The 14,086-nt window shown below is 44.2% G+C and overlaps 1 protein-coding gene across 1 annotated transcript; it reads left to right on the top strand.

The window, feature by feature from the left end:
• Positions 1-1,887: 1,887 nt before the first annotated feature.
• LOC103160255 (serine/threonine-protein phosphatase 2A 55 kDa regulatory subunit B delta isoform-like) lies at positions 1,888-3,211 on the top strand. The gene is given in 1 exon segment (XM_035453239.1): positions 1,888-3,211. A coding segment is annotated over 1 exon segment (681 nt). The 5' UTR covers positions 1,888-2,465; the 3' UTR covers positions 3,147-3,211.
• Positions 3,212-14,086: the final 10,875 nt, after the last annotated feature.

Raw genomic sequence — 14,086 nt, 5'->3', positions numbered from 1 at the left:
ATTGTGCCATGCTAGGTGGGTTAGTGATTCCTCCACATTGACTGGCGTTCAGATGCAGTGAGACTTTTAAAAGGAGGGGTTGTTTTATTTTAGATTCACATTCCTTCCTGAGTTCCTACACAGAGTCACTGCCTTTACATTTTTTTTCCAAATTAATACAGTGTTTTTCTATTTCTGTATCTGACCTCTTTTTAGATAGTAAGTCCTTTGGAAAAATCAAAGAATAAAAGTCATTGTTCATTTCTAATAGGACTCAGTGTCTGTGTTGGTGGTTTAAGTGTTTGACTGGTTAGTCACACAGTTAAGGGTTGACATTCAGATTTTGTTCACTTTAAAAATCAGACACTGACTGTTCACCCCACCCACCAGCAGCAGCTTCTCCACAGATGTCCTGTCCTGTTCTTTTTCTTTCCCTCCTTCACCCTGACTCTTTCTGCCAGTGTCTGGCTTGACTCATGACCCTTGAGAACGTCTGGTGGTCTGTGGTCTCAGAGGACAAGACCAGACCAGGTCATCTTGACCCACGAAACTGCTCACAAAGTTGCAGAGGTGCATGGTTTGAGATTGAAAACAGGTGACTTTATGTGAAGTAGTGTATTGATTTTGTTTCTTCTGTGTTGGCATAAAATGTATTACTGTGTTTCATTTTGCATGTGCCAAGTAGGTGACAGGTCAGCCTCCTGTGATTTATCGGAGGTGCGGTAATAATGGTGGTAGGAAGGTGAGTCGGCATTAACTTCTGGTTTTGGTTCTGTGTGGTTTGGTTTGGTTTGATTTGGTTTTAATAATAAGTTAAATGAATTTAAACTGACTTTATACTTTGGGAAATGGCATTCTTTCCTTTAGAAATCTTGACAGAAATATTTTGTTTATACTGATTACAACTTTTTGTGTTGTGTTTTGTTTTAAATTTTGGCTTTTTTGTTTTTCTAGACAGGGTTTCTCCGTGTATCCCTGGCTATCCTGGATCTCTGTAGACCAGGCTGGCCTTGAACTCAGAGATCTGCCTGCCTCCACCCGAGATTAAAGGCTGTGTTGGTTAAAGGCATCCTTTTTGTGTTTTTCTTTAGTTTGCAAGTATTTTAAGTAAAACTTTTGAGTATATCTAAAATTTTATTTTGCAAGTCTTTTGTATGTGTTCTTTTTAATTGTATGTGTTCACAGTTTCCTGTTTTAACCCACTTATTTCTTAATCCATCATTTATAATTTAATCATTTTTGTCAGGCAGAATGGTGGTAATGTTTGATTCATCAGTGGTTTGAAAAGGCAAAGGCAGTCATTGGCAACTAGGACTTGTTGTCGCAACAAGAATCACTACCCCAGTCCTATCCAAACTCAAACTTGAAGAAGAAATGTTAGTGAGAGATTATTAGAAGGTGTCATTTCAAGGGGCTTATTTCATGCGCTGATGCCTGGATTTGAGAACTTGAAAAAGTGATTCCCAGGAAGAGTCATCAGGTCATTCTTTGCTGCTGCAGAGCTGCAGGTGTTCCAGCCAGGAGTTCTGTCCAGGTATCTCCTTGCATGGACTGTGCCACTGTGTATTGTACCAGAAAGGATGTGAGGCAAACGTCAAAAGCATTCAAAATGTCAGAGATCATTCTTGAAATGTCCTCCCTTAGAACCCTGGTAAATTCAGGCTCTCATAATGCTTGGGGCATCAGCACTTCATTTAGACTTTCTGGTTTCATGGCAGAATATGATGACTTTTGAAGCGTGTGTTTTCAACCTACCTTTTTGTTACACTGTTTTTAGTACATGTTATTCTGTTACATTTTTCTTTTCAAACAAATGTATTCTTTAAAAGCAGTTTGTTTGGGATTGAGATGCTGATGCATTGAGTGAACTAATAAAAAGTAACTTGTTTCAGTCCCCCCCCCAAGCCGACATCATCTCAACCGTTGAGTTTAACTACTCTGGAGACCTTCTTGCAACGGGAGGCAAAGGTGGCAGAGTTGTTATTTTCCAAGGGGAACAAGAGAATAAAGGCCTCACTCACTCTAGGGGAGAGTACAATGTTTACAGTACCTTTCAGAGTCATGAGCCAGAGTTTGACTATTTGAAAAGTCTAGAAATTGAAGAAAAAATTAATAAAATCAGGTGGTTGCTGCAACAGAATGCTGTTCATTTTCTACTCTCTACAAATGATAAAACTATTAAATTATGGAAAATAAGTGAACGGGATAAAAGAGCAGAAGGTTATAACTTGAAAGATGAAGATGGACAACTTCGAGACCCATTTAGAATTATGGCACTACAGGTTCCAATATTAAAGCCCATGGACCTTATGGTAGAAGCAAGTCCACGATGAATTTTTGCAAATGCTCATACATATCACATAAATTCCATTTCAGTAAATAGTGATCATGAAACATATCTCTCTGCAGATGATCTGAGAATTAACCTATGGCATTTGGAAATCACAGATAGAAGCTTCAACATTGTAGACATCAAGCCAGCTAACATGGAGGAGCTGACAGAAGCCATCACCGCCGCTGAGTTCCACCCACACCAGTGCAACGTGTTGGTCTACAGCAGTAGCAAGGGGACCATCAGGCTGTGTGACATGCGCTCCTCTGCCCTGTGTGACAGGCATGCCAAGTTTTTTGAAGTGCCAGAAGACCCCAGCAGTAGATCCTTTTTCTCAGAAATAATCTCGTCTATATCTGATGTCAAGTTCAGCCACAGTGGTTGGTACATGATGACCAGAGACTATCTGTCGGTGAAGGTATGGGACCTCAACATGGAGGGCAGGCCTGTCGAGACCCACCAGGTACATGAGTACCTACGAAGCAAGCTCTGCTCCTTGTATGAGAATGACTGCATCTTTGACAAGTTCGAGTGCTGCTGGAACGGTTCAGGCAGTGTCATTATGACGGGCTCCTACAACAACTTCTTTAGAATGTTTGATAGAAACACTTGGAGAGATGTTATGCTGGAAGCCTCAAGAGAGAACAGCAAACGCTGAGCCTGCCTGAAGCCCCAGAAAGTATGTACAGGGGATAAGAGAAAGAAGGACGAGATTAGCGTGGACAGTTTGGACTTCAATAAGAAGATCCTTCACACAGCCTGGTACCCCATGGAGAGCATTATTGCTGTAGCTGCCACCAATAACTTGTATATATTCCAGGACAAAATTAATTAAGGAAACTGACTGGAGGACCAAGTGTTGTCTTGCATAGTTAAGCTGGTTGTTTTCCCGTCAAAGAAAAGACATTGTCCTCTCCATTGAGAATAGTGACGCACTTCCACCTCCCTCATAGACACAGGAGAAGAAGGGGTCTCAGCTGGAGTCTTGGGAGAGATGAGTGCTGCTGCTGAAGGGAAAATCTACTCGAAGCTAAATTGGTGGACTTTGTTCAATAAAGGCCGTTACTGAAATGTAAAAAAAAAAAATCAGACACTGAGATTGGGGAGGTGGCTCTGTTGAAAAAGTGTACTTACTGAATAGGTGCGAGGGCTGAGTTTTGACCCTGTACTCGCTCACGTTAAAGCTTGGGTGGTGGGATGCACATGTAATCTCAAGCCTGGATAGGTGGAAGAAGGTGATACCTGGGATTTGGAAGTCAATCAGTGAGTTCCAGGTCAGTGACAGAGCCCGCCTTAAAAACACAAGGTGGATGACACCTAAGGAATAACACCTGAAATTGGCTCTGACTTCCATACATGTGTATGCATTCTTACACATATGTGAACACACACACACACACACACATAAATAAAAATAAGACATGATGGCTCTTGGAATTTATGCACAGAAGCACTCTTGTTCCCTGATTCCTGTGTCATACACATCCAGAATATGCGTGCCAAGGTCCAGACATCTCAGGGGCTCACACCCTTGCTTGGTGGTTGGGAAAGTGCAGATAGTAGTAGTTGGCACTTGTAATCCCTGGAGCGGTGCCTGCCATATGAAGGCATTTTCTCTCCTGGTGTCTTTGTCTAACAGTCTCTGCAGAAGATGCCAGATGTATAGAGCCTATATCATGGTCCTTTAGGTGGCTTTGTGCAGTGTCTGAGATACAGAAATTGTGTATCTGTTCCCGTTACATTAGGAAGCCATCAGCAGGGCTTCCAAAGGTGTGCCATTGAGAAATCCTAGCAGAATAGCCCTTAAAGATGTGGGCATGCTGGCTTATAGCCTAGTTTTGCCACTGTCCAACCTTAAGCTGATGGCAACTTTGTTTCCCCCATGTTCTCAGAATTAAGTGAGTTGACTGGGCAGGATGGTTGGAAACTCTCCTGCATGTATCCAAAATCTCAGGTTCTACCTGCTTTCTGAGCATTGCCTAGTAAATGCTATCAACCCTGCAACTTAGGAGGACTTGGAGTGCCTGCTGCAGTTTAGCCTGGCTAGTGCTGAAGGGTTTCATTCCCAAGGAGCCTCCAGCAGCTCATCCCATGGCACTGGTTCAAAGACACAGACCGAAACCACTGGCCTTGGACTGACATCTTCCTTTTCAAGAACCCCTGAAATAGGACCAATAGTGTTAATGAAGATAACTCTAACAAGTCTGTCATAGCCCAGGAGCAAAAGCAGGAGGTGCACAGCATCCGACTCAGTGTGTAGACCCCACAGAGCACTGCCTGGATGATGTGCATTGGAATACATAGTTACCATCACCATGCCATGCCCATGTTTTTAACTGCTTAGTTTCCTCTGCATCTTCCTTGTAAGTGATCAGTAAGAATAGAAAATGGAAGTAGTGCCCACAGTGCACCTGACTCTTCTCTCGTCACAGAACAGGGATGGCCCATGTCTTTCTACACATGCTTTGGTCTCTGTTTGATCCTCTTGATAGGAAAGGGCCGAGATAATAGAGCATTCCTGGGAATAATTGCATCCTGTGTGCGCTCATCTGAGTGGTAAGCTCAATTGGAGCAGAGGCGTGAATCAGACCTGCTTTCAAATAAATCACAGCAGGGAGGTCAAAGCAAATATTTGCAAAGGGCTTCACAGTCTGCACTGTGTTTCCACATATTTGTGTCTTGATGGTTTCTGTGTAGACTTGGGCCCAACGACTCCTTTGCCCTTGACTGCTAGCACCATCTCCACAAAGGTCACTAGGAAGAAAAAAATATCTGTGGATGATGCTCAAGGTTAGGAGCCTAGTATGACTGTCACTTCTGCAATCTGTAGCTGACAGCCTCTGGAGCTCACCCCTACCTTAAGGGTCCATGAACTCAATACAGGAATGTGCTAGGATCTGAGATAATGGAGGGTAGTGTCAGCATCTCCTCAGAGCTTTGTTCTAATAGCTATGAGATGGACAAGAACCCATAGCATTGTAGGGATTAAATAAAAATGACCCGTGCTTAGAAGGAGTCTTAAAGATATGTCTTTCCTAGTTCTTCAAAGTCTATGTGGATTAGTAGAGAGATGCTTGAAGGGGAGAAGACTGGTCCAATTAATATAGAAATTTTCACAATACTGTAAATAAAATTCTTTAAAATTCAATCAATATCTAAGAAAAGGCCATCCATTGTTAACAAAACTCCCAATGGTCCTTGGTCAATAGAAAATATTTTAAGACAACTCATGTCTGGCCCTTGGAGTCTCCTGCTTCCCCAAATCTGTGGACGTGGTATGGGGTTAGACAAGTACCCTTGGCTCATCCTTGGGTATCCCGATGTCAGTTCCCAAGCCCTATGTGCCTTGGTAAGCCCTGTCTCCTTGGGGTGCCCTGTAGGGTACAGAGTATTTCTAAGAAGATATTCTTCAAGGAGCAACATATGACTGAGAGAGCTTGGGGGCACAGACCCCTAGAGCTCCAGGCCAGCACAATGCAGCAGGCTGGCCTCTACCTCCCTGGCTGTGTGTGCAGTCCTACCGTGAAATGAGAGCCACATTAACCATGGCCCTGGAGACATCAGCGCCTTGTTGGGTGGTTTCTGGTTGTTATCTAGTCTTGACTACTGGACAGATGATCATTTCTGACTTAAGGGGAAGAAAACACTGTGAAAACAAACTCTGATGCCCAGAGGCAGGAGCTTCAGCTAGAAGGTCTGTACAGCAGACAACGTGGCTGAGGTGGCTTGAAGGAAGATCTGTGTGCCCACTGCCTGCCAACCACCACATTGGGCATGTAATGATGCATGTTATGCAGTCGGCACCACAATCCACCAGGAGGCAGTTCGTCATCATGTAGCAACTATGGAAATTATGTTCGAATTCTGGTTCTGTTCTGAATCAAGGAAGGCCTTTTTCACCACTTCTTTGGATATCCCCTGTTGTTCTACAATCTTCTGATATTTTTTCTACTCAGTTGCTGCAGCTGAAAGTTGGGTTGTGATGGTGCTACTCAGCTCCCTGGCCACATGAAAGCCACTGACACTGCTAATGGTCAGTGCCCAAAGGGAGCACAGGGACCTGGAAGGCCCCTGAGCAGAGATGGTTGCTCATACTCAAGCTCTTGGAGGCCCATCATTCGGTTGCTTTCTGTGGGTCTATGGGTGGGGGAAGAATTGCAGAGCCCTGCTCTGAGACTGGCTTTTATATCCACAGCAATCTTGTTGAAGGACTATGGCTGCCTCTTCTGTCACTCCTGTGGGTGGCTCAGGTCACCTCTGACTGCATGATGACAAGATGAACCTAGATGACTCTGCCAGGTGTTTTGTCCTCCTCAGGGTTCTTGTTCTATTCCAGGTCCTAAAGGTGCCAGCGAGAGTTACATTTTCCTCAGCGATCTCCCAAGTCTCACGAGTTGGTACGCAATTGTGTGTCTTTCACATAGAATATACTTATTTTTCACTGACTGGCACTCTTAAGAATTCACAACAGGAAGCATGTCCCAGTCTGTGCCCCCTCCAGATGCAAAACGGGTTTTTAAGGTGTGTATGTTGAAGGGGTGTATCGATTTTCGTTCGGGGCTCCTAGAACTAGGAAGTGCCAATAACCGCAACCCTGAACCTGGTGAGACACTTGGAAGAATGTGGTTTTTCGTTCTGCTCTCCAAGGCTTTTGATAAACCTAGCTTTAAATTCTTGAGAGTTTTTTTTTTCTTTTTCCTCCTCTTAAATTGTTTTATTACCTGCCTAACTTCATTTCCTTAGCTATTCATTTTACAGAAAGGACAAGAAATGTGATTTCTTTCTTTGTGGAACATGTCTCTGGTGGCAGCAGGTGGCCTTCCCACACTTTTCTATAGGCTTTGATCTAAATGGCTCTGTAGGGCTGGCCTCCCTTCACTCCACCCCCATCCCTCTGGTTTTGCTGAGCCCAACACCTGGTCACAAGAGCTCTGCTTGGTTCTTCCATCTCTCCACCCTGCTATTGTAGAATCTTTACAAGCCCCAGCCCTGTTGTGCCACTTCTCCCTTCCTAGTCTCTCACTAGATCCAAGGCGTAATCCTACCTGAGTCAAAAGTTTATGCATTCAGGAGCCAGCACTTGTTTAGGTTTCCTCACCAATCCAGGGCAGAATCCTGTTGGAAAAAAAAACCAGGGAGATCCTGTGGGGTAAATTTAAAAAATGTTATCTATTGTTTTCCTCATCTTTTCATAACTGAATTTTGATTCACAGACAATAACGTGGCCTTTGAGTGCATGTGGATGGATGATGAAGAAAGTGCTTACGATCCCATCAGCAAGCTCTTTTAGGCCCCCTGCCATCATCTCCCTTTCCTGGTTTCCTGCAGATAGTGTCCTGGTTCGGTCTTCATGGAGGAGCTCTGTCCGCTGTAGCATGGGCATGCATGGACCATCTGCCTTGTACCCATCTTCTCTTAGGTGACATTTTGGTATAAATTGACTGCTTATTACCTGTGTTGGCACTATTTCTTTATTGTTGGAGTATGTCTTACTTTTCCAGCATGGGTGCCCACCTCTTTCAACCTTGGAAAGCAACCTTCTGTAGTTTTTGCATGAATTCACTCAGGCCCCATGCTTCGACTGATATGGCTGTCCCAAGCTCGGCTTCCTACTGCTGGAGGTCTCATACCTCAAGCTCATATTTCATGCTGTATTGCTATTGCAAATCCTTCTTCCTCCTTTATTAAGCTCTTCTTCAGAGAGATTCTGAAGCTTGTCCCATGGGGAGAGATACACAATTGACAAAGCCACAGGCAAAGCATGCACTACTTTACATAGTTTCTCAGGCCTCAGTGAGCTGGATTTTGTTTTACTCTGGTTGAGGGCAGTCTAGTTCCTTAGATGACCTGTCCCTAGCCAGAGTTTTCTTCTAGCTTCTCAGAGCTGGCTCCAAGTAGCAGGTTGAATCTGAGTCACTTGTGGAGGAGACTTGGTAGAAAGACAGAACATGACAGAGCTGCCTATCATATCTACACTCTTGTAGCATGATAGATAATCCTCAGGAGAGTGGCCTGGGTGATGCTTCCATGGCTTTAGAGTGTTACTGGGGCTGGTTGTAACTCACTGTAGTGCACAGAGTCATTAAGATAGTTACTGGGGAGCCATGGGGTGTCAGTGGACACTCACTGCCTTGACCCAGGCTTCCCTCTGGTGACTAGCTGTCTCAGAGAATCCTCCTAGGCTCCACACCTTCAAGGATTGTGGTCCTGTCACACTTGTCACAGGTTATGCTTAGGCTTACTCCAATGCTGTGTGACTATTCCTTTGTCTCAGGGGTATTTTCATATCTGGCTAGAACTCTGCCCCATAGGAGTTGCACTCCTGGCTTGATTCTATTCTGTAGCTGTACATCCATCTAGAGCGTCACACGGGATGGAATGTTACACCTGGCTGGATTCTGCCCTGTAGCTATGTGCCTAGTGGAGCTGCTCTGTCCCATAGGCACTGTACACCTGGAGATGCACCACTCGGACAGGACAGAACTGTATAGCCCTGTAGCTATCCTCCTATCTAGAGATTTATGCCTGGATGACATGAGCTATGACCCACAGTCATTGCATAGGGCATCATCTGGTGTTTGGAGTTGCGGGGAGCTGGGATACTTTTAGTTCAGGCCAGTCACTTCATGGTGGAGAAACAAATCCCAAAAGTGTGATTCAAGTTATATATACCCACAGACTAAGAAGCCATTCTATTTTAATCTGTAGACACCAGTTCATCCTGTATTTGAGTGCATTTTGCCTAATGACTTAGGAAATAGAGTGTGTAAGCTGCACCAGACAGCCGCAGTGAAGCTGGTTCACACAGTCATATCACGTGGGTAGTCCCTGAAATAGATGTGTAGGGCTTACCTATCAGAGGCCTGAAATAGACCCAATGCTACTCTGCTCAGTGCAGGAATCTCTAAGTCCATGAGCCTGTTTGTGAGTGGATTCATAAAACGAACAAGAACACCTAAAATTAAAGTCATGTGTTTTTATTGTTGTAGATGTCATTTTATTTGGGTAATTGTAACAATTCAGATTTACTGTGTAAAATACTTTAGGGAGTAAGCAGCAGCATGAAGTTCTCTCATCTTCATGCATTTTTAATGATTTTGAGAAGTTAAAATGCAGCTGTATTTGATAAAACATTTCCTATTGGATATCTACTAAACTTTATAGAAACCCCCATTTAAATAACTTATTTATTGGGAGAATTTTCTAATTAACAACATGCATATTCTTTGCATTATTTACAATTAGAAGCCCAGATTTCATTCTGATTTAATGCATGCTTTTTTCCTTCTTTGGTTACCATTGATAATTTGCAGTATTCCTACCATGTATATACATAGTGTGACCTTACACTTCTATTTAAGACTTGAGGTAGTTAACGGGCACCTATATAGAAACAGGATTGCCAGCATCCAGCCCTGGCTGCTTGCCAAAACTCACTGTTTCAGATACCACCGTAGCTGATATCCCTAAAATGAGCTCAGCTAGTTGTCATAAATGGGGTTCTCTCTGGTTTAGAGGTACTGCAATGAGAATCATTTGAGCCCTTTGTTCTTCAGAACACTGAGATGCAGCTTCTCTGGCAAGCAGCAAGTGATGGGTGTCCCACATTGGTGGGTGAACTTTCAATGGGCTTTAGGATAGAGAGACCCCAGGGAAAGGTGGGGTGTTTGTTTTCTCTGCTATGCCAGTGGCCCCACTGACCTTTGGCTCTGCTGTTCCAAGGTGGGTGGAGGTAGGTGGGTGGTCAACAGACAGTTAACCATCATTGGCAAGTGCCTTACACCTGTAATGTGAGTTCTTCAGGCCCAGGGATCACCTCATCCTAGTTCTCATTTCCCTGGTGGCAGAACCCTCAGGAAGCAGGAGCATTGGGATGGGACACAGGCTTTAGTGCCAGTAACTTAATTCTTTTTCCTTTGACTGGGAAATGGCAGATGTGTGCTACTCACCACAGACCATTCTGGGGGTGCTTTGGGGGCTCATTCATGTTTGTAGAGTTCAGATTCCATCCAGCAGTGCAAGCCTCACCTGTAGAGAGAGAAGAAACGCTCTGATGTGGTACAGAATGGCTTTGGTAGCATATGCTTTCATGTCAGTGTGCAAGGCTGTTGTCTTAATTGGCAGCTTCATACTGGAGCAATGCTGTTGGGACAGAGTATCCAGAAAGGTGGTGTACACTGAGGTGACATGTTGGTGCACTGTCTTCTCTGTAAGAGTGTTCTCAGTTTCCTGATGAAATACAAGTTTTGTTATAAGCCCTGTAAGATTCAAAAGGGATCAGAAAAAGAGTTGTTTCCATGGTCTCCTGGCAATAAATCTACCTTTAAAACATCCTACTGATGAGACTGTCCATGGGGTGGGCTTCACATACTGTACCTTTCACTTCTGCAATGTGTGCTGGTTATTAGCACAGGCCACAACTATGTGAAGAAAACCCCATCTATGGAATGTATGTACTCGGCAATCTATCTGAACATGAATGCTGCTGGTTTGTCATCAAAAAAAAAAAAAAATCCTAAGATATGCACAGGTAGATAATTGCTGTCACCTCTCCGTGACTCATACTGTTTCATACCATACTTTCTCCAATTCCTGTCAACCATGCCTCCTCCCTGGAACTCCATCTGTAGCCCTCTATGGGACTGGATTAGGTGGGCTGCTTATTGCATGCTCAGGTTGTATTCGTCCTTAGCACTTGTAAAGTTATCATGGTTCTGCATACATAGCACAGGCTAACCACACCTTCTTACTTTCTGTCTCCATGGTGTTTTAGAGGAAACACACTTGAAGCTTAAATGCATAGTCAGGATATCTTTTGATATTGGTTCAGTTGTATTACAGTGTGTCATTTCTAGCTGTGGTTTTCCTATCTTCTCTATGGCACAGCTGCTGCCTCCCTTTGTGTCCTTGGAGTATCCCATCTTTGGTCTGCTTTTTAATTTTGTTATCACGTGTGGCATTTTCTTCTGTAGACACACCAGTTATCCTTCTTCCAGCCATCATTTTTGCTGACACTTCTGCCTAATTTTCCCTCTGAATTCGGCATGATTGCCTTGTATGGTCTGTGTGGATCTGTCTCCACCCATGCCTGTCTGACAGCTGCTCAGCACCTCCTCTTGCTGGTCTGGTGGTGCCTTGGCTCTCAGCTTAGTTCCTTTGTCTGAATCTCCCTTTCCACCTACATTATCACCTTAGCTTCGAGCTCTTTCTCTCTGGGGTGCGTGTGCTTGTCAAGGCTTTTCTCTGAGGAAGGACAAGGTGTGTCCTACTCTGGCATTGAGGTGTATTTCTGCATATTTGTCTGATTTCCTTGTTAGAATGTTGTTTATTTGCTTCTGGGTTCTCCTGCTCCATTTTTGCTTATGGGTTCTCCTGCCCCGTTTTTTGCTTTACTTGGGCTTACACCTTTCAGTCTCTCTGTGTGCTGGGACATGGCTCCGTTCTACCCTGAGTTCTGCTGCAGTGTGCTACTCACTTTGTTTGTATTCTTCCTGAATGAGATGGTAGCAGGAGGCATTGGGGATGGTACAGAGGACCTGAGCAGACCTCCTGTGCTCCCTGTTTCCTAGAGACACATGCCAGTAGATTGGAGGGGTTAGGAAAGTGAAGAAGGGGTGAGAAATAGACTCAAGGCACCTCTTTGCTCTTCAGTGTGCAACTCACGGTGCTAATCCTATAGACTCATGTTTTCCAGCAGCCCTGGGAGTCAGCCTAGGTTGCTCCTTGGCCCCAGTAGTCTATATCGTTTTAAATTAGAGTATGTTACTGAGAATTGCAATGTGCTGGACATAGTCGTTTCCTGTTTCTGAGGACTGTGCAGAATTGGCACCATCAGAGCTTCCCTACCCTTCCTTCTGATAGTAGCCTTGGGGGGGTTATATTTCATTCTTTGGTGCCCATTCTACGATGGGATACCCTGTGCACTCTATAGGGATGCCCTGTGTGTAGCTTGTCTCCACAATGCCTAGAAGTCTGGGCAATTGGCAGATTTTTTTTTTTTTTTTTTTGCCAGAAGTCTGACAGGCACTTTCTGCACAAAGACATGTTTTCATGATTATTTCCATATTTTCTTTTAATATGTACTCTTTTTAGGCTAGCCTTGTGATACAGTTTAACCGGAATTTACAATTTGCCAAACTTTTCACCTAGAAAAAGTCACTGTGATGTGAAGTTACTATACTGCTCAAGCACTTAACGATGAAGTAAAGTTCTGTTGACATTAATATCCTGAGTCCTCACAAGGAGTCATCTGCAGGGTGCTGTGGAGACCTGAGAGGAGGGAGCTGGGTTGCTCCCTGGTACAACCTGGTGGTGGGGTTTTCAAATTAAAACTGAAGTTGCCTTTTAGCTTCAGCATTCTGTAATGTATTGTAGCTCCATATTACTGAGGGCTAGGAGTTTGTCAGCTGCGATTTATCTTTTCTAGTAATGCGCTAGAGTGTTTGCAAACTCAAGTCCTTCCCAAGACTCTGGTTATGAACTGAAGATAAAGACACCAGGAAGAGATTCTATAATTGATAACTTTATGGGTACAAAATAAGGAGCTGGGAAACTCTTCTGAAGATGCTCCAGGCCCCAAACAGGATTCATTTAGAGAGTGGATGACATACACAGCGGGGGTGTGAACAAGTGAGTTGTCTGAAAGAGTCTAACTGTCCTGTGAAACTCATAGCAAGGCCACTGTCTTCTAGAGACTTAACGCTGGCCGTACTTAAATCTTAATTTCCACTCATCGGAACCTCCTGCTGTCCTTGTCCCATTTTTAAGATGAGGAACCTAGGTGCTTGGGGTGATGCCCAACTATGGCTCCGCATCCAGGACAGAGGTGTCATGAGGCAAGGGCCTGCTCCCTGGTAATCACACCACAGGCTCTAGTGTTTCCCATCCTGTTTGATCAAAGACAGCACTTTATGGACAGGATTTTTCTAGCTGTTTTTCAAAGGAGCTTTTCATCATGGTCCTTTGACCTAATCTATAATTAAAGGGCAAGAGATCTAATTGAGATCACCACGTTTAACTCGCTTAACTAAATGCACGCTGAGAAAAGGGTAAGAAATGAACAGTCTGTTACTTAAAAAGAGCCAAGCTTAAAGAGGAGGCTAGGTTTTAATGAGAAGATTAGTCAGTGAAATGTCCTTTGGTGATTACTGCAGTCTCTCTCATATGTAGAGCCTAGCGAGCCTAGCAATACCTGGAGTAATTGCAGGCTTGCCATTTGTGTACATGCCTTCCTTCCCTTCTGGGTGTATGAGGTATTAGAGGCTGTGGGTTGACTGCTATTTAGACTGGAGGTTGATCTGAGGCTAGTGACAATTATGTGTAACATGGAGCCTGGGTCCGCTGTCCCCTGAATCTCAAATCCACCATTATCTCTGCAGGGACAGAAAACTGAGGCCTAAGAAGCCTGACTCATGGACAGGACGGGCCAGTGCAGTTGAATAAGGCTCTGCACTGGGGACAGCCCCTTCATCACACCTGGGTCATTGTCAGGTGTGACTATGCACCATTGTGTCGTAATAGCTGGAATGTGGACAAGTCAAGTCTGCATTCAATTAGAAGGTCTTCCTGGGCCCACTGTGACAAGGCCTTTGTAGAGTCTTAGAATGTGACCTTGTGTCACTGTCTCCTGTGTTCCATGGAGGAGACCCCGTGTGGATTTGGGGCCTTCAAAGACCCCTGAACCACCATCAAGGACTCTATCTATCTGGCTTCACCTCTTCCTACCTGTAGAAATAGCAACTTCCTATGTTCACATTTACTCCTTCCTCCATTATG

Source organism: Cricetulus griseus, assembly GCF_003668045.3.
Source record: "Cricetulus griseus strain 17A/GY chromosome 1 unlocalized genomic scaffold, alternate assembly CriGri-PICRH-1.0 chr1_1, whole genome shotgun sequence".
Taxonomy (NCBI): domain Eukaryota; kingdom Metazoa; phylum Chordata; class Mammalia; order Rodentia; family Cricetidae; genus Cricetulus; species Cricetulus griseus.
This window is presented reverse-complemented; position numbering and strand designations above follow the sequence as displayed.